This window comes from Patella vulgata, chromosome 3 (genome assembly GCF_932274485.2).
Source record: "Patella vulgata chromosome 3, xgPatVulg1.2, whole genome shotgun sequence".
NCBI classification, from domain to species: Eukaryota; Metazoa; Mollusca; class Gastropoda; family Patellidae; genus Patella; species Patella vulgata.
In genome coordinates this window covers 53,493,564-53,513,764 of record NC_065881.2, presented here as the reverse complement: position 1 = coordinate 53,513,764, position 20,201 = coordinate 53,493,564, and the positions used below count along the sequence as shown (strand labels likewise).

At 36.6% G+C, this 20,201-nt stretch overlaps 2 protein-coding genes across 2 annotated transcripts; both read right to left on the bottom strand.

Moving 5' to 3' along the window:
* Positions 1-542: 542 nt before the first annotated feature.
* On the bottom strand, positions 543-4,557 carry LOC130012305 (myosin regulatory light chain, smooth muscle-like). The gene is made up of 7 exons (XM_056099908.1): positions 4,490-4,557; positions 4,270-4,289; positions 3,204-3,338; positions 2,855-2,930; positions 2,547-2,727; positions 1,178-1,226; positions 543-857 (listed from the first exon to the last, which is right to left on the bottom strand). The coding sequence occupies exons 2-7, from the start codon at positions 4,279-4,281 to the stop codon at positions 750-752; spliced, it is 561 nt and encodes a 186-aa protein (XP_055955883.1). The 5' UTR covers positions 4,282-4,289; positions 4,490-4,557; the 3' UTR covers positions 543-749.
* An 8,844-nt stretch (positions 4,558-13,401) lies between these two features.
* Positions 13,402-18,179, bottom strand: LOC126815716 (myosin regulatory light chain, smooth muscle). The gene is made up of 7 exons (XM_050541600.1): positions 18,050-18,179; positions 17,459-17,478; positions 16,413-16,580; positions 15,914-15,989; positions 15,610-15,790; positions 15,225-15,273; positions 13,402-14,261 (listed from the first exon to the last, which is right to left on the bottom strand). The coding sequence occupies exons 2-7, from the start codon at positions 17,468-17,470 to the stop codon at positions 14,154-14,156; spliced, it is 594 nt and encodes a 197-aa protein (XP_050397557.1). The 5' UTR covers positions 17,471-17,478; positions 18,050-18,179; the 3' UTR covers positions 13,402-14,153.
* Positions 18,180-20,201: the final 2,022 nt, after the last annotated feature.

Here is a 20,201-nt window from a genome sequence, read left to right as displayed (position 1 = left end):
AACTCCAGAACGGAAGGTTCGATGAGTACCAAGATGAAATTCGTCCGAGATCCATTGATTCTTAACATATATTTTAAGTTTCATCTAAATCTAGAGGGCCAACAAATTTTGCGCATATTTCACATAACCTAATAAGTTGCGGTCTAATGCGCATCAAAATCGAACTCATCAAAAATCTTTTGATCCTTAACACATATCTTAAGTTATATCTCTAACCTAAAAGGCCTATTTGCTGTTTGATAAACTCAATGGGTTAGTATATATCGTACTATATCAAAGACTCCAACTTGATTTATCAAAGCACCACGAGCAGCTAGACAAATATACTGATATTTTGGTAATTTCCCCAAACACCAGCACATTTTTCTTTAATCAACCCATTTCTTACCCCTAAAGTTTTTCCCATAGCATTTATATAGATATACAATTGTTTTCACAACCGCACGATCCATACCAAATATAAAACTAAAGACACTATTCACTGTGCACAGGTTTATTTAATAAATTAGGACACATATAAACAATTCACATCAGGGGTGCTGTCTGATGGTACTTGCTTACTGCATTTTAGCGCTTTTAAAATCTAGAGAGATCACACAATGCTCTCACAATAGACAACACCAGATCAGACTTTATATATCATAATCCTTGTGAATTCTTCCCTGACAGTATGCTTTACTCAAAAGTTACACGCCAGCGTCGGGGGTGGTTAATTAATGTGTGTAAAGTTTATGGATGGACTTTGTCTTTTATGCAGCTATTTCCTCTTCTGACTGTTTACCCTTGATCAAACCAGTGAAAGATTTATAATCGAATTTGCCCTTTTCTATTGGTGCTTCCTTCCACGTTTGTTTAATCTGGAAAACACAAAATTTACATAATTATATATAGCCTTGGTCAAGGAGTTGGATAATTCAACATAATATTATAATCAACCGGATAAAACACTAGATAGAATACTAATTAACTGCAAACTAAATACATATTGAAAAGAAACCGCACCTTTTGGGTCTCTAATTTCGCGTATATATATCCTTTGCAGAACACTTCCATATTTTTGACATATTTCCATTTAGGAATTTCACTATAAACAACATCCCGGTTTTTCCTTTCGTTTTTGGATTTTTGACAAAAATTGTAAAAAGGTTTCAAAATTTAATGTATTGTCTAATCGTACCTCATCTTTTGTGAAGTTATCACCCATATTTTCCAGTAAATCTTTCACACTGTAAAAAATAATTAAGATAAAGTAGGTGAAATGGCATTTTATGCAATAGTAAACTGAAATGGCCTTTAATATCCAACATTTGTTCAACAACCGGGCTAATAAAATCTAGCTTACATACACCATGGAATGTGCTATGGGGCAAGTTTCCGCCTATTCATCAACGCCATTGACTAGAATATTTTCCTCGTCAAGCACCCTGCCCTGCAACATGGGGTAATCAGACTGAAAAATCTCAAGGAACGTTTTCGGGCAACATCAGAATCGAACCCGCGGCTGACTTGATAATTTTTCAGCGCCAAACTCTCTGAAACACATCCATTTGATTGAAATGAAATGGGGTTTAACGTCCTACTTCTCTGCTCCGACTGAGCTAATGAAGACGCGTCATTTGATTGAGCTGGGATTGTAAATAATTTACACAGAACAGGTTAAAATGTGAGTTTTCAATTGCTGGTGTAATATGTCGTACATCTGACCTCGAACTTTGTGCATGCACAGTTTGGTTATGGTTATGACACGCAAAATACTAAAATGGAGCTGATGAAAACATTGGATATTTCAAACGCTAATTTCTCAATTAGTGACAGAGAGAGAGAGAGAGAGAGAGAAATGGGGTTTAACGTCCACTCGACACAAACTAGGTCATTTCGGGACTAACATATGGTTTAATTTTATTTACATAGTTCGCTTGTGCGTAGGTGTCTTTAGCAGTGGGAGGAAACCGGAGGACCCGGAGAAAACCCACGAGGTTGGACAGGCGACCCTACTCCTTGTCACGTACAACCGGGGAATCGAAACCACGCCAGTTGACTCAATGACAGACTTTATGATACAGCGCGCGCACGCTAACCATTCAGCCATCCAACCCCCCTCAATTAGTGACGTTATGAAGGTACGACACTTCGTTTCGCCGAGAAAGTTCATCCAGATTTTCCGGTGTGGTTTCCCCTTGTCAGTGATGCAGGACGGAGGGCCTGGCAAGGACAGCTGTCTAGTCGTTCGGGTGGGACGAAAAACCGAGGTCCCGTGTACACATTGGTGTGCACGTAAAAGATCCCTTGGCAGTTGGAATTCGATATAAGAGTAGGCCGTAGCGCCGCTGCCCGGGCAAAATTTCCCTCCAAGCACAAGGTATGGCGTATGCCCGTCTTCATTAGCCCAGTGTAGGAGCAGAACAGTAGGACGTTAAACCTCATTTCATTTCATTTTCACGATACTTCGTCTGCACAGCGACAAATTGAGTGCTTCCTCCACCATTGTTGTTTGCGATATCACTTCAGATATGCCGGAATTGTTTCAAATTATCAAATATACTTACTAGTCTTCTGGTAACCATCCCTTGCCATCATCATCAAACATGGCGAAAGCATCAACGATCGTATTTTCTGGGTCTGTTCCGCCCATCTTTTCACCAAACAAGTTGAGGAACGTTGTGAAGTTGAGAGTTCCGGGAGCTTCTTTCAACATTTCGTTTAATTCTGAATCTGGGGGAATTCGGCCTGAAACACAATTAAAAGTTCTACTTTTTATTTATTAAACCGTGACATATACATGTAAAGTATTGAGAAGCTTTCTGTTTACTTTAATGATTATTATCAATCAATTTTATTTACAGTTCTCACTTACCTAAATTTGAGTACATATCCTTGAGGTCTTCAAGATCAATAACACCATCTCGGTTCTGATCAATCATAGTAAAAGCCTGTGGTGTAGATAAAGTAATGGTACAATTAAAATATGAAACCAATTAGATATTCTAACTCTTTCGATTCTCACAGTTCCATAAAAGAAATAAGATAGGGCATGTCCATATCAGATGGTATCCAACTGTGGGATCAAGTTACATTAGTTTTAAGTATTAAGAAACGAGTTGTAGTGATGGATAACGCTGCTGTACATTATTATTTTCCCTGCACTTGTTTTTAGTCATTTTTCATCTTAAACAAGTATCATAAGTTTACTGGGGTTTACTCACCTCTTTAAATTCCTGCACTTGATTTGGGCGGAACATAGCAAACACATTTGAAGCTGCACGTTGGCTTCGTTTTTGTTCAGTAGGGTTCTCCTCTTCTGTCTTTTTGGGATCATCTTTTGCGGGGGCTCCTTTTTTCTGGAAATAAGTATAAATAATTTAAGCTAATTTGTTTCAATAATTAAAGCTAATTTGATTCAATAATTTAAGCTAATTTGTTTCAATAATTAAAGCTAATTTGTTTCAATGACATGGTTCTTTCGGGTTAAGGATCGTCTTACATGATATTCTCAGATTCATTATTTAATATTTAATAAAGTAAGCTGAATCAAAATAACAACGGTAAATAATCTCCTGGTTTGGATTCAATCGGCTTAAAGAAGACATTAGCTATATACTGGGGTTATTGTAAACGAAAGGGTCTTAATTCAAAACAACCTATAACATTTGGTCAAAACGGCCACAAAAAAATCAAAACGACCAATATATATATTTACCCACGTATTGTCCAATTGTTTTGGCCGTTTTTGTTTATATCCGTTTTGACCAAATTCTGTTTACATCGTATGCACAGGATGCCAAACCCGAAAATAATTGAAACATTTTTGGACTGATATTCATTCCTTTTAGGGCTTGAACATTCACAATAAAAAATTAAAAGAAATGGGGTTTAACGTCCTACTTTTCTGCTCCCACTGGGCTAATGAATATGGGCATACGCCATACATTGTGCTATTGGGGAAATTTTGCCCGGGCAACGGCACTGTGGCCTACTCTTATATCGAATTCCCACTCCCATGGGATCTTTTACGTGCACACCAATGTATACACGGGACCTTGGTTTTTCGTCCCATCCGAACGACTAGACAGCTGTTTTTGTCAGGCCCTACGTTCTTAACCACTGACAAGGGGAAACCATGTCGGAAAATCCCGATGAACTTTCTCGGCCAATGTAGGGATCGAACACGCGACCTCCTGGCTAGGAAGCCAGCGTTTTACCCACTTAGCCACAGTGGCTCCCCCATTCCACAATAACCCAGAAGAAATACAGTTTAATAGCAACACTTACCAATCCGGACATATCTGGTTCTAAAAATACAAACAGATAATATTACATTAGTAAAATTGTTATATAATGATATTTAGTCTAAGTAATAAAGATAATATTGCATTAGTAAAATTGTTATATAATGATATTTAGTCTAAATATGCGCGCCAATACATATAGATGTCTGTAACAGTTTGTGTAGATATATGAAAATAATAAAATGCTCGAAAAATAAACTTACCTTTAGTGTATATAGGTATATTGCCTGAAAGATTTTAACTCCTAGAAGCGACCGGGCTACAACACGAGTAATCTCCGAAAATGAAGTTCAAACCCATGCTACTCCTTTTAAACCCTCTAATCACGTGATGCTACGTTCGCGTATTCCATATGAGGAATAATGACCATCTCCCCACATGTGCATACGTTTAGTATCCCGGAGAGAAGACGACTGTTATGACTAGATTTAATTGTAATAAGGTGATGTAATTACCAAACATAAGACATATTGATTACATCAAAATAATTACAGTCCACAATTTATTATTGAAAAATTATCAAAACGTATATGTGTCTATGTCCAGTTAGATTTCAAATTGTAATAACACCTCTTGGTTACATTAAAATAAACATTTGCCCACACTCTATTCTTGATAAAGAGAAAACCCTATTTGTACATGATTATTATACACACGGGGTCTTTAAAATGGGCCTTTTGTGGTATTAGCCCTGTACTCACACTCTTACGACATGATGTTTAGATTATATTTAGGATAGCATTAGGTATAGAGAGTTTCAAAATATTACACAATATTATATACATCTTAGACAGATAAGAAAATTAATACAAAACAGACTCGAAAGTTACCTCTATCGTATATCATTTTGAATATTCTGTAGGAATGAAAAGTCTTTAATAATAATAGATGTGTAAGATAAATAATTTGAAGCTCGGTGAGTTAGGCGCTGGCTCGCTAACCAGAAGGTCCAGGGTTCGATCCGGTGTTGGCCGATAAAGTTCATCAGGATTTTGCAGTGTGGTTTCACCTAAGTAGTGTCAATATTGCAAGACGGAGGGCTTGGTAAATAACAGCGCCCAGTCGTTCGGCTGGGACGAAAAACAGAAGTCCCGTAAACACTCTAGCTCAATTACAGAAACACTACAGAATTATTGTGGTCCCGGTCTCGGCCAATCAAATTGCTTATCCTTGCTTAGCCTAACTTAGTCAAGGCATTTACACCTGTTTCAAACGGTGTGATTATTCGAAATTTGATTGAAATACAAATCTATAGTTTGCCTCGTTTATTTTATACTTTCGACTGTAGTGAAGGCAGGTGAAACAAACTTTTGAACTATAAAAAACGAAACGAAATAGGATCTGTGTTTTGATCAATTTGGATTATTCGAGCCTATATATTATTTAGGGTTTAGCAAGTGTAAGTTAAAATTTAAAGTAACGATATGTGATCTGCATTTTTCGGAAAATATCAAATTTCCCACGGCATAATCCACGCTATGTATCCAAAAGGATTATTTAACATTTAACTAAGAAAACAAAATCAAAATACAAACGCCAAATAATCTCTCGGGTAGGATTCAATCGGATCTGAAGCAGGTCTTTCTTTTGGCTTCAAATGTTATATAAATTATTATTTAGACATTAATTTATTCACATGGCAAGCACTCTCTAGTCTCTAGTGTCTAGAACATCGGATGGCACCAATCTTAAGTAGATTAGAACGCTAGAGTCATTTAATAATTTAATTTAAAAATGGAGAAGCGAGATTTAAATGGATTTAAATATCCGAGGGGTTAAAAAAAAATAACGATAAAATGGATAATCGAGACTAAGCCTCGGTTGTCAAGTATAGTTGCTACGATAAACGATCCGCGCTACATCTTCAAATTTCATTATCTAATTTTGACTGGATAGACATAATTTCAACTTACATTTTCGCTGTGGGACATTGTTTTATTATTATTAACCAGCAGAAGGTGTTTTATTTTATAATCCGATGTCGCGTTCGATTATTGTTTCCATTCTTAACACCCTTGTCCAATTCTTTCAGCACCCCACTGGTCATAGAAGTCGTCCGTCGCTTTCTGTCGAAATATTAACCCTGTCACACAAACCTTGTACAACCACCAAGTCCAAAACAGAAGATTTCAAAAGTGTCCTTTGATTTCAGGGAAACTAACATTCAATCTTCGGATATTTCCATTTATTAAAAACTTGAGCGTTATTTTTGATAGACACAGTGGTAATATACTCTTCAAAAAAAGTAGGGGATACTGAAATGCAAATACCTATATGCACAGTGCCGGACTGGGCCCACCTGCCCACCTGTCCGTGACAGGTGGGCCTAAGCTCATTAAAAAGTGGGCCTAAGCCTATAAAGAAAAAAGAAAAATAGAAAAATAGAAAAAAGAGAAAGAAAGGAGAGGGGGAGAAAAGAAAGAAGGGAGGAGAGGACAGGATACAGGACAGGAGAAAGAAAAGATAGGAAAAAAATGTACTACAAGACTGCTTTGGTCTGAAATGCTTGGAAAATGGGTTTGCGGTTGTCAATTTTCAAAATTTTCCTGGGGAGAGAACCCCCCCAAGACCCCCCTCGGAAGCTCGCGCGCCTTCGCCGCGCTCGTGACGCGACTTCGGCGCGTACTTGTCTGGGCCTTGGTCAATGACCTGAGAGGTGGGCCTTCCGCCCACCAGTCCGGCACAGCCTATGCAGGTTGTGATATGATAAATAGCCATAGACACTTGACATGCTTTGAGAGTATGTTCACAGATGAAGAACTTATCGCCCCAACAGAACCACTGAGCTGCACATGCGACACGCAATAGCGCCATACCCGTGGGAGGGGTTCATTGTCAAATTTGACACTTCAAGGAGGGGTTGATGAAAACTGCCGCGTGCTGGTTTATCTATCCATGTTTGCTTTCCTATCGGTTCTTGCATAAGATTTACTGTTTAGCGTAGCTTTGCTTTAGTGTGTTACGTTTAATTTGATCGGGAGACGTGTTCGTCGACGTCAACGTCAACCGACAACACTGCAAGAATTGACCGTCGCACTGCAAGAGGAGTGGGTCAGATTGCTAAGTTACAGAAACTCCATTGGCTTCCAGTTCGAGCGAGGGTTCAATTTAAAGCTCTTGTGAATGTGTTTAAATCAATTTATTCTGACACCGCACCCAATTATTTAAAAGTACTCTTTGATTTCTATACTCCCCGGCGATCCAACCTTCGTTCTTCAAGTGATCGTAGCATATTGAGGATCCCCAAATATAATAAGTGTTCTGGTGAATATGCTTTCTCCGTCAGAGCAGCTAAAATGTGGAATGATCTTCCAAAAACTCTTAGAGAGTCCTCTTCCATCCAGAGCTTTAAGACTAACTTAAAAACATACTTATTTCAAAAATGTTTTTGAACTGTTTTGTTGTGAATGCGCTTAGAAACACTCATGTGTAATGAAGCGCTATATAAATCGAACAATAATAATAATAATAATAATTCAAATTATCTGCCCTTGATGATTGTGCTATTTTTATCGACCAATACGCGTGATAGCATGACGACTTGCCATTTCCTTTTTAAACTGACATAAAAACATATTTCCCACCAAAACGATGTTTTAGGATATCTTTTTATGTGCATGTCACTTCTTTTATATTAAATTTCTTCCAAACTTTCACATAATCGAGCCGTCATATTGTTGTGAACGTAAACAATGAGGCTAAGGCTGGTTTGTAAGGTAGATAATTTGAATACGTGAGTACGCCATGGATGAAGCCTGGGTATAGTTAAAGGAGCTAAATCGCTAACATTTGGGACCTAGAAATTGACAAAAGTGGGTCGCAACACATATAATACTGTAATATGAATGTATATAAACTGATTTACATTCAATGGTTTCCGTTTTTACTCCAATTTCAAATCAATTATGTTCGGCGAAATAAGCCAGCAGTCTCAAGCGAGTGCAAATTTCTAGCGTCTGGTTATTCCAGTCTACATACGCCGTTTGATTTGGTGCAATGTGTCTAGCCTCGTCCCTCAAGTCTCTTGATACAACTGGGACTGAAGCGCATTATGGTACACGATTCGTGTACCAATGGTAAAATGTTTATTTTGTCTTAAATATTGGATATCAAAAGCCCATCTTTTTCCGGTAAGAATACAACATCAATGTTGATTTAATTTGATAAATAAATCGTGTTTTCAATGTTGAAGATTTTGGATGATATTGAGTTAGAGACTTGGCTACTTTAAGTAGGACGAAATGAGATCACTAGGGATACCGAGGATGTCTTTAACCCGGTTGGTCCGGAAAACTAAACCCACATTTCATTTATGTTTGCCGGTTTGCAACAGTACGGTAATTAAATTGTTATCTTTAATATTGTGTTTCCTCAGTATCATTCTGATTTTCTACATACATAATACGATCTTAGTCCGGCAGCCTGTGCTGTGCGTTATTGAGCTCATAAATAGATCGGCAGTCTTTATCATTCAGACAAAATGGATGGGTTGTCTACATTTGAGAAAAACTAGGCCATTGACTAGATTATCCGGTCATTTACGTTATAAAGTACTAAATCTACTTTTTCAGTCACAGAGTTTTAATTTTAACAATCAAATTTGAACATGAGGGAAAATAAAAAATAGAACAATTTTTGTTTGACAGTAAACTGTAATTACCATAAGATCACAGTAGCTAGATTACAACTTTTTTTCAATTTATCATTATTTTCAACAATTTTGGACGGGTAGGCCTATTCCCTTTATTCACCTATAGTTTGGAAGGGATAGCTATGCTGTGGCCAATATTAAATTCATTCTGCATACAGAGAACTATCTACTTCGGGAATGGAACTCTGTCCTGAATGGTCGCCATATTCAAAAATTAAAGCGGAAATTTCAAATTTTTAAGTTATATTTTTAAAATTTATTAAAATAAAGCCTTAAAATAGATGGTATCCATAAACAGTCCTACCTTGTTAAAGAATAATCCTATTAATCCTATAATTCACTATTGCCAGCTGAGAAATTGGCAAAAATATCATTTTCAACTTCAAATTCCAACCTTGAGGAAATGGCTGATCATTGTTTTCAATAGGAAAACAAGGGAGGTAAGTGTGTTGTTATTTCCTGTGTAAATGAGTTTTAAGTGTGAGAATGACACCTATGATCGTATAATAGTGAGTTGATAACCTATTGAGCAAAATACATAGAAATAATTATGTTTTGACTTTCTTAGAAAATATGAAATTCTCGCTTTAATATTCTAATATTGAAAATTTTATTCAAATGACTTGATTCTGAGCCAAGCATGGGTGTTTTAAGTTTTCACATGGTAGTCTCGATTCGATTGTCAAGTAGCATCGGTACGATAATAAACAGTCTCGATTATCCACTTTAACGTTAAATTATTAAATGGCACCGGTGTTCTACACAGGCACTTGAAGGGATTAAAATAAAATGATGATGGCCAAGTGATAGCGCTTCGGGGTTGATTTGTGCTTAATAACGCTGTAACATAATATAACAAATGTAATTACATTGGAAGCTGTATAGGAATCAAATGAAATCTCGTTGGCAATAAAAACGTTGGGAAGTGCTAGAACTAGTGGGTATTGTGAGATGATAGCACTGGAAATGTCGTCAACAAGTACAAACAAAATGACAGCTGATCAACATTGTTAATAGAAAAGGCTCCACTACTGATGTCTTACGTATTACTCCAGCCACAGTAGTGGACCGTCCTTAGGCCTTCCTTTGCGCAAGTTTTGTAGTCATTTGACTACAAAAAAGTTACTGGCCTATAACTCCCTTATTTTCCAATTACACTGACCCCAAATTGTACTGTACATAGCTTAACATATAAAAAAACAATTCTCATTGAAATAAAGGTGAAACCTTACCACATAATTATATGATTTGATTTAACCCAACTGCTATGCGAAATTTTTGTTCAGTTAAAATGGCCGCCGTACCAGAATCACGTCATATTATATCACTCGAAAATACAGAAAAACTGTTCGGTATGATAAAATTAAGATTTCTGTGTTCCACTCTTCACTTTTTGTAACATAATCACTTATTTCCATGCAAACTATGATGCTATGTGTTGACAAATTTGTAACTGGACCTAATTTTACTTGCGTAAAGAGTCGAATAGTGTATCAATTGCAATCGTAGATAAGAATTATCTCGGCTAAAAATTGCAGCTACATTGTTAATACTGGCCTGTGCTGTTCTACTACATTCAATATCACGGTCGTCCGATGATCTAGAAATTTGATTATGGGCATGTTATGTGAACATATGCCTGATTAATACTTTATATAATATGTGAAGCCCCAAAAAGACCTGCAGTAGGCAGATTTAGCTGATATGTTAAAATATCGGCAACTATTAGTTTCTTATACATAATGTGCAGCTGTTGTGCAGTTAATCGACATTACTTTTAACATGCTGACATATTCTCTACTTTCCTATTTTTCACATCAGTCTGGTTTTTGAATCCTCATTAATGAGGTGTTGAAATATTGTCGTTAACTTGGTGTGCCAACTAACACATTATCATGCCATCTCGTAACCAATGATATATCAAAGAAAATACTTTCCAGACCTGCATATTGCATTTCCATTTATCTACATCCACATATTTTGGGAACCCTATCTATATTTTGCCGTTTTAACGGAACATTGTTTACGAAACTTACTAATTTGTTTATCCTTTTAGGATCTATCCACATTTTCCAAACATTTCAATTTATCTTCGCTATAATATCCTAATATAATCCGGCAGCAGGTCTCCAAACCTAGAAATATAGTCCACCTCATTTGATGGATTATATATCTTCAATATGTGTAGATTCAGAATCTGATTGATGCCACCCTGGCACCCTTGGTGAAATTTGAATATTCAAGATGGCCATCATGAGGCATTTTCTGGTTATTTATTTGGTTAAAATTCATGACAAATTATCTCGAACCTCGGTTTGAAGGTGTTCGAACCCTGAATCCAATGAGCTAGGGTATCCCTCCCAAAAGTGACGGCTAACTCCGCCAGTGGCCAAATTCAAATTGGGGGCTCATTTTGGCGGGAAAATTACAAAGTCTGCTAAATAGGTGTGTAATATTGAAATATAGGTTTTCTGAGTCCCCTAATTCAAATATTAACATAACATATATTACGACCAAAAGGTATTCCAATATGACCGGTATATTCATAATGGTGGTCTCATTTCGATGTTAGTAATGTGATGGTGCAATACGTTAAACTGTAGGTTTTCGGGGTCGCCGAATTCATATCTGAACAGCTAAAAAATATGCTATGATGGAACGAAACTCCAATATGGTTCTCAAAATCGACATAATAGCTTAGTTTTGGAGTAATGTAAAAACTTCTGTATCAAAGGACTAAGAGTAAAGCAGAATGGGCGTTAATAGCAGCGTTTAGTTCACACGCTTGTCTGTAGATTTCAAGGACAAACTTTAACCCAATTTAACGCTAAGGGTTTCTAGAGGAAGTCTCGAGTTCGCTCCCGGTGTTGGCCGAGAAAGACCCTTGGGATTTTTAGGCGCGGGTTCTCCTTGCCAGTAGTGCAGGACGGAGGGCCTCGCAAGTACAGTGTCTGTGTTGTACAAGGGACGAAAACAGAGGTCCCGTGAACACATTGGCGTGCACATAAAAGAACCCTTTACAGTCCCCCATAGCACACTGTATGGCTTATGCACATCTACATTAGCTCAGTCAGTGCAGAAAAGTAAGACGTCCAAGATTTGGGCTTAATATAGCCGACGAAACCACCCGATTAGATTTTATTACATACTTCGAGAAGGTATTTGTTGAGTAATAAAACCTTCTAGTAGCTTATCGAGGGCTGGCCGTCCTTACCGCACGGTACAAATAAAACCTAGTTTATCGAGGTTCGGGTGCTTCCGGAGTCCAAAATGGCCGCTTTATATAAATGAGAATTTTAGAATTTTGGGGATAACTAACCCGAACCCTAACCCTAACCCTTTTTAAAAGACTGAACTTGGGTCTAATTTAGTTTTTACTTCTCTCTCCCGAGAACCTCAAATTTATTTTCTTTTTTTCTTCAGAAACAATAATACCAGAATACCAGAAGCACCACCCAAGGAAGACCATCAGCGCCACCAACACCAATAAACAGTGAAATCGCCTTTGTATATAAATCTAATGTATTGTATGTATTTTTAATAAAACTAGGAAATATCACGAACTAATTTTTCATCATCCTAGGTCAGTGCTTATGTGGAGACTTAACCTCTCCCCCAAATTCTTAAACCTAACCCTTTTTAAAAGACTGAACTTGGGTCTAATTTAGTTTTTACTTCTCTTAAAAGGGTTAGGGTTAGGGTTCGGGTTAGTATTCCCCTAAATACTCATTTGTATAAAGCGGCCATTTTGGTATGAGTTCTGGCTTGTTCTGGAATTTGTTGCTTTTAGTGGCGATAATATTTGTACCGTGCGGTAAGGACGGCCAGCCTTCGATAAACTACTAGAAGGTTTTATTACTCAACAAATACCTTCTCGAAGTATGTAATAAAATCTAATCGGGTGACGAAACAACATACATATTCAGCCTAGAAATTATCACCATTAAGGATATCAGATACATGAAATGTTCATACATATTTGCCTGATTTCCTTTAATCCACCCACGTGCGTTACGTGGTCGATTGGTCTAACGCGTGTGCTTTAGATAGCAGGGTCTGCCATTTAGTCAAGTGGCGTGGTTTCGATCTTGTGCGCTACGTGATCGAATGGTCTAACGCGTGCACTTTAGATAACAGGGTCTGTCATTTAGTCAAGTAGCATTGTTTCGATCTTGTGCGTCTAGTGCTTGACAAAGAGTAGGATCAACTGCCCAACCTCGTGTGCCCTACCTCCTCCACAGACACACACACACTTCTAAAGACCCCTACGCCAAAGCGCATTATTGAAATAAAATTTTACCATTTCTTAGTCCCCCATTAAATTTCTCTCTATTTAATCCACCCAGTTCTTATTTCTTACCTCCCAATGCTATTCCCATCATAAACTCAATTATTATAATCCATTAATATAGTTATATATTGAACTCCAATTTTCATAATCCAAATATAAAACTAAAGACACTATTCACTGTGCACAGGTTTTATTAATAAATTAGAACACATACAAACATTTCACATCAGGGAAAAGACATGCAGAAGGTGCTGCCTGGTGGTATTAGCTGCACCCCAGCAGCAAGTACTTGCTTAGTGTATTAAGCGCTTAATCTAGAGAGATCACACAATGCTCGGTACAGTGTATGTTTATGTAATGTATATAACACATGTATCTCACAATAGAAAACAACAGGTCAGACTTTACATATATATAGTACATAAAACAGCATCATATATCCTTACGTTGCTTGAAGCAACAATTATTGTCCATGATTTCCTTGGGGACATCATTGTAACCTTTCGGGCCAACAGAAGGGTGAGGCAAGCCTCGATCAAACAATACCGTTTCTTATAACACTTTCTTAATTAGGTTATCACATACCGTGAACAGAAGCGAAGGTCTAAAATGCAGAGTGACTTAGGAGCGCTCGATGATGATGCCCGGTAGACTTTATTTATTTATTTTTTTTTATTAATTTGGAAACTTCTGTCCTGCCGTCATCTAATATCAGTAATGGAATGCTGAACACTCTTTGGCCCGAATGATTCCGCTAATGTTGGTTTATTTCTTTTATATTCTAATTTCTCATATCACTACAGTTCACCCATGTCGCGAATAATCCTCTCTGCTCCCAGTTTGTCATGTCATTAAGACTAAGAGGGTCACACGCCGGGGATCGGGGTTGATTAAATATATAAAGTTTATGGATGGACTTCGTCTTTTATGCAGCTATTTCCTCTTCTGACTGTTTACCCTTGATCAAACCAGTGAAAGATTTATAATCGAATTTGCCCTTTTCTATTGGTGCTTCCTTCCACGTTTGTTTAATCTGAAAAACGCCAAACATACATAATTATATGTAACCCGATATAAAGATTGGTAAAGGAGTTGTGGAACATATTAAAATCATCAGGATAAAACACTAAAAAGAATACCAATTAAAGGTCCGATGCGTCATATATATATAACGTTATAGGAATCCCTTGCGAACTGCAACAGTGTGAAAGTTTAATCTCTAATAGTAATATCAATCCAAAAATGGTTCAAATCTGTACAGTTTTTACGAAGTTATGATAAATTGAAATTTCATCGATCTATGCCGCTCGAGTCTATAACAAGACGCGCCATGTAGCGGAGAAACCTAATGGGCCTAGTTTAAAACCGGTTGAATCTAAGCCGGGAGATTGGTATTTTGATGTTGTTTTCTTAAATAAGAATTAAATAATCAATCTTGAGTACATATTCAGCGTGTATTAAGCCGTGGAAATTTGATATTTTAGCGAAAATGCAAGTAACGCATGGAGCCTATAAATATAATATTGTAAAAGAAATTGGGGGGGGGGGGCGAATGGTTGACGCGTGAACATTTGAGCATAAGGACTTCCATTAATTCAAAAGGCGCAGTTTCGAATCCCCGTGCCAAGGAATAAGTTCGCCTGTCCAGCGTTGTGGGTTTTCCCAGCGTCCCCCGGTTTCCTCCCACCGCTGGCGAATTATTGAATTAAAATGGAACCATATGTTAGTTTCAAAGTGACCTAGTTTGTGTCGAGTGGGTTAACCCCCATTTCTCCCCCCCCCTCTCTGTAAAATTAAAAGAAATTGCATCCTTTAGGTCTCTAGATGCGCGTATATTGCTTTTCTGGAACATCTGATACTATTTCATCATTGATTGTTTTTTTATATATTGCCTTTTAGGAATTCCACTAGCAATTTCCGGTGTTTTCCTTTCGTTACTGGATTTTGTCACAAACTGTAAAAAGGTTTTCAAAAGAAATGTATCATGTAAACGTACCTCGTCTTTTGTGAAGTTATCACCCATATTTTCCAGTAAATCTTTCACACTGTAAACGAAGAAAGAAATACAAAATGTTAAATGATAAATTATACCAAGTTCGTTTCATACAAGAGTTAAGGGCGTGTTTTATCGGTGTGAAAACAAAGATTAGGGGATTGCAATATATTGGTCTCTTAAGGTTCGAGGTAACTGTACATTTTCAGTCAGAAGTCGCGGAGGGCCAGTCAATACCCATTCCTATACCCATAGTATATAGGAGAATCGGGATAGAATATCTACGATATTAGGAACAGGATACAGCACCACCCATAGTCCTTATATCTTAGGTAAAATCATTTGTTTAAGAAACCAGATTTCCTTTAAAATTGACAAATATACTTACTACTCTTCTGGTAACCATCCCTTGCCATCATCATCAAACATGGCGAAGGCATCGACGATCGTATTTTCTGGGTCAGTTCCGCCCATTTTTTCACCAAATAAGTTAAGGAACGTTGTGAAGTTAAGAGTTCCGGGAGCTTCTTTCAACATTTCGTTTAATTCTGAATCTGGGGGAATTCGGCCTGAAACACAATAAAAAGTTCTACTCGTTATTTATTAAACCGTGGCATATACATGTAAAGTATTGAGAAGCTTTCTATTTACTTTAATGATTATTATCAATCAATTTTATAGTTCTCACTTACCTAAATTTGAGTACATATCCTTGAGATCTTCAAGATCAATAACACCATCTCGGTTCTGATCAATCATAGTAAAAGCCTGTCGGGTAAAAAAGTAAAACATAAAAATTTGAAGTAAAAACATAAATATTATAAGTGTGTAAGAGATACTCTTGCAATTCCTTAAAGAATCTGGAAGGGCATATCAGATGGTATCAAACTGTGAGATCGAGATTAGAGGCGCTAAAGGTATAAACAGACGACACACATTAATACATAACGATTTTTTTTACATTAATCGTATCCCTAAACTGTACTGTGGTTGTAGTTTAGATTATTTAGTAAGTCGAAATTTATATTAAATAAATCACGAAATTACAGATACTGTATTTATTTTTCACCTTGTGAAATTACTATATTCTCTTTCGAAAATAGAATGGGTATATTATTTACAAATCATCGAATATGAGTCTAAGACAAGTATCACGACCATTGCTACATGTTCATACTGGATTTTACGCACCTCTTTAAATTCTTGTACTTGATTTGGCCGGAACATAGCAAACACATTTGAAGTTGCACGTTGGCTTCGTTTTTGTTCAGATTTTTCAGCAGCGGGCTCCTCTTTTTTGGGTTCTTCTTTTTTGGGTTCTGGCTTTTTGGGGTCAACCTTTGCAGGTGCTGCTTTTTTCTGAAAAATTAGTTGCTATAAGTTTTAATAATCAAAGATAATCTGTTTCAATGAAATGGTTCTTCGAGATGAAATGAACATATAACCGATTTATTTAAGCACATCTGGCATATATCAAGGGAAGCAGCTTTTGTGTAAAATATTTTAATCACTACCAACATGATTGGTTGCAGTACGGTACTATAAACATATCTGCCATTCTGAAGTTTATTAAAATTTCAGTTACATATATCTAATTAATGAAAGAGCCATGTGGTTTTACCATAAGTACTGCAACCAAATTTGTCCATGGTTCTTCTGGATTAAATGAACATCTTTCTTATAACTCATATGAACCAATTTTTAAAAGCATATCTGGTATATATCAAGCGAAGCAGCTTTTGTGTAAAATATAAATCACTACCAACATGATTCATTGCGGTACCATAAACATATCTGCCATGTTCAGGTTTATAAATATTTGAGTTACATACTGTGAAAAAAATATCTCATTAATGAAGAAGCCATATGGCTTCACCAGAAGTATACGGCAACCAAATTTGTCCATCAAACGTAGACGGATATGGCAAGGCAATAAGCGATTAGACAAAGCTTGCCAAGTGGAAAGTGAGACGATTTATAGCTAATTGAAAACATACCGACTGCTTACCAATAATTAGTCGAAGATAAATGTTAGTTACATTTGCCGCAAGTACATTGCTTGTTTGACAGATACTTCATACATCCAACGTATAGAAGTAACATTATGGTGATACAGTCGGAAACGATACCTAGCCTGCAACGCTAAAATGCAATGTTCTGGGTGCAAATCGTGGATCTTGCATTCGCAGATGATCATCGAAATACTTAACAAAATACAGTTTAATAGAAACACTTACCAATCCGGACATTTTTGGTTCTGAAAAATAGAATATTTTTTTATTACACAAAATTGTTACATAATGAAATTTAGTCTACAATGGTGTCAAATGAAATAGATTTTGTTAGATTTGGTTGTCTAAGGCAGTTTAATTATGTAACTGTACGTAAACGTAAGACCTGGTGGCTTTAGGATTTTGGCAAGCAGAAAGAACCAATGATATGTCTGCCGTTGACGTCGATCGGCATTAATCATTTGAAATGGCGTAAACGATTCGGTCTTGAATAGATTGCATTAAACAAAACTTCTGAGAATTTAGGATGGTAACAGTCTTTGCATTTGCAATTTATCTAACATATTCATCAATAACACACAGACTGCCACGAACAGAATTTAACCAATGTACTAAAACTCATACAGCAGTCCATTTTTTCAGATTTATGATATAAAACGTTAAGAGAAATGAAAGGAAACTGTGCTAATGAAGACGATAAACAGAAAACGATAAAGAGGATTTCTTAACCATCTGTTCTGGAGCATTAAAAAGTTTATAAACTTTGTCAAAAGTAATTTTTTGAGATACAAAGTTAAATAAAAATCATAAAATTACCTTTAGTATATAAGTATAGTCCCTGAAAGTTAGTAACTCCAAGAAGCGACCGGGGTGCAACACGAGCGACGCTCAAAAGTGGAGTTCAAACTGATGCTTATCCTTTTAAACCCTCTAGTCACGTGATGCCACGTTTCGTGTATTCCATATGAGGAATAATGACCATCTCCCCGCATGTGTATACGTTTAGCATCCTGGAGAGACGATAAATGTAATGGATCGATTTAATTGTAATAAGATGATATAATTACCTGCTGTTAGATAAGTTGGTATCTCGTTTCACGCATAAATTATATAGCTGCCAATGCTCATAATGTATTTACGACATCATGTTTATATTACATTTATGATAACATAAGGCGGAGATTTTTCTAATACGAATTATAGAGATAATAAAATTGATGCCGAAAAATAATTCAAACTTGAGGATACCAACATCAATAACATCAAATGGCTTGTATGGGTATTTTAAAGTTCTGTTTGAAAATGTACGCATAGAACCCATGTAATTGTTATTGCATTCATATTAGCGTTTGAAAGGATTTTTGGAACATGATAAGTTCAACTTTCTATAGTTCCTTTCGGGAAGGTCTCTGGACGGACGCTGAAGAAATACGGCGAAAAATAGAAAGTGGGGATAGAGCAGTATTAGCTGTATTTTCATGTCATTGTGGACAGAGCCTGGTCAGATGACTTCGTCCGTCAAAGACCGTTCCGAAAAGAACTAAACATTAATTAGAACTTTTAGTTAGTGTGCTACTAAACTCATTTTGAAACTATTGTGGAAAGCATCGCTAAGGAAGGCAGCGACGGCACCGCAGCTACAATAACTAGTGGGGAAAATGACCAACTGCTAAAAGCAAAATTGCCCGACTGCTTTGTTAAAAATATAATAAAGAAGCAGTTGGGCAATACCGATAATTTTAAACAAAAACCACGTACTTTTGGGACTATTTGACAGATGGAAAGTAGAATATGTAGGTAAACATCACACAAAGCATAAGGTGTGGACATCTCAAAACACCTGTAAGGTATGTCGGACACCGGCCAAACAACATCCTCCTCCCACCCCACCCCATGCCCAGAGTCCTTTAAAAAAAAAATACTTGCCCTTCTTTGCCACATGTCGTTGTGATGTTTATTTTCAAATCCAAGTTAATTTTTATTTCGATGTTAAAAGAGACAGAAATTTCCTGTTGATGCAACTTTCTTACTAGTATACCGGACATAATAATAATAATATATATATATATATCGGGTGTAGCATTTATTAGGATTGCTGATTTTAGTCAACAAAGGGAGGCAACTCCAGTTTGGCACACCGAAAATTAACAAAATCAAGACGTACTCCAAATTGCCGTATGTTAGTTCATTTTGAGAGTAACACAGAAATATTTTCTGAGCAATATTATGTAATGGAGACGACGTTTCTAATTTGCAAAACTATGTGACCGATCTTCGATTTTCTTCGCTTCGTTTTGATTTAATCGGTTAAGCATGATTGCTGAAAATACATCTACAAAGGGTCAGATCTATTTATTACGGCCACCTGCAGATTTCGTCAAGGTAACTAGATGCAAACACGATTAGGGTGCGTGATTGTTGCCGAGGATTGTGGGTTAGGGCTAGCCCTGTTTACATCTCGTGACCATGACGAATTCTGCAGGTGTCCTTAATATTTAGATCTAACCTTATACAATGGTATATAACAATATCATTTGAAATTGTGACATATTTGATCTGCCTGAATTTTTTGCCATCTTGGATAACGTTTCATTCTGCAGACTTCCATTCTGTCAAAATATAACATATACAGTTATAAATTAAACATTTAGATTTGCAACTCGCCGTATGCGGACGACAGATTAGATTTAAAAGGTAGCAAGCTTATAAAATACTCCTTTACAAATAACCCGTTCGTGGGGGTATTAATTGGCACTTCATATAAATTCATGAGTCATGAGTGAAAATAATTGACTGAATATTGTGTAGCTTTAATACTTTTATTTTAAAACAACTTAAACATACATTATGCAAGAGCTAAATCTGCCTATTATTAATTAGACATTAATAAACTCAATCTGATTAAAATACAGATCTATATTCCGTTACGTTTTTTAAACTTTCGATGGCCTACACTACATGAAGATCC

Coding starts and splice junctions, on each gene's coding strand:
- LOC130012305 (XM_056099908.1), bottom strand. Junction 2,931..3,203: donor AAGTGCAGGAATTTAAAGAG/GTGAGTAAACCC, acceptor TCTACACCACAG/GCTTTTACTATGATTGATCA. Junction 2,728..2,854: donor GGATATGTACTCAAATTTAG/GTAAGTGAGAAC, acceptor ATTGTGTTTCAG/GCCGAATTCCCCCAGATTCA.
- LOC126815716 (XM_050541600.1), bottom strand. Junction 15,990..16,412: donor AAGTACAAGAATTTAAAGAG/GTGCGTAAAATC, acceptor TTTACCCGACAG/GCTTTTACTATGATTGATCA. Junction 15,274..15,609: donor GGATGGTTACCAGAAGAGTA/GTAAGTATATTT, acceptor CTTCGTTTACAG/TGTGAAAGATTTACTGGAAA.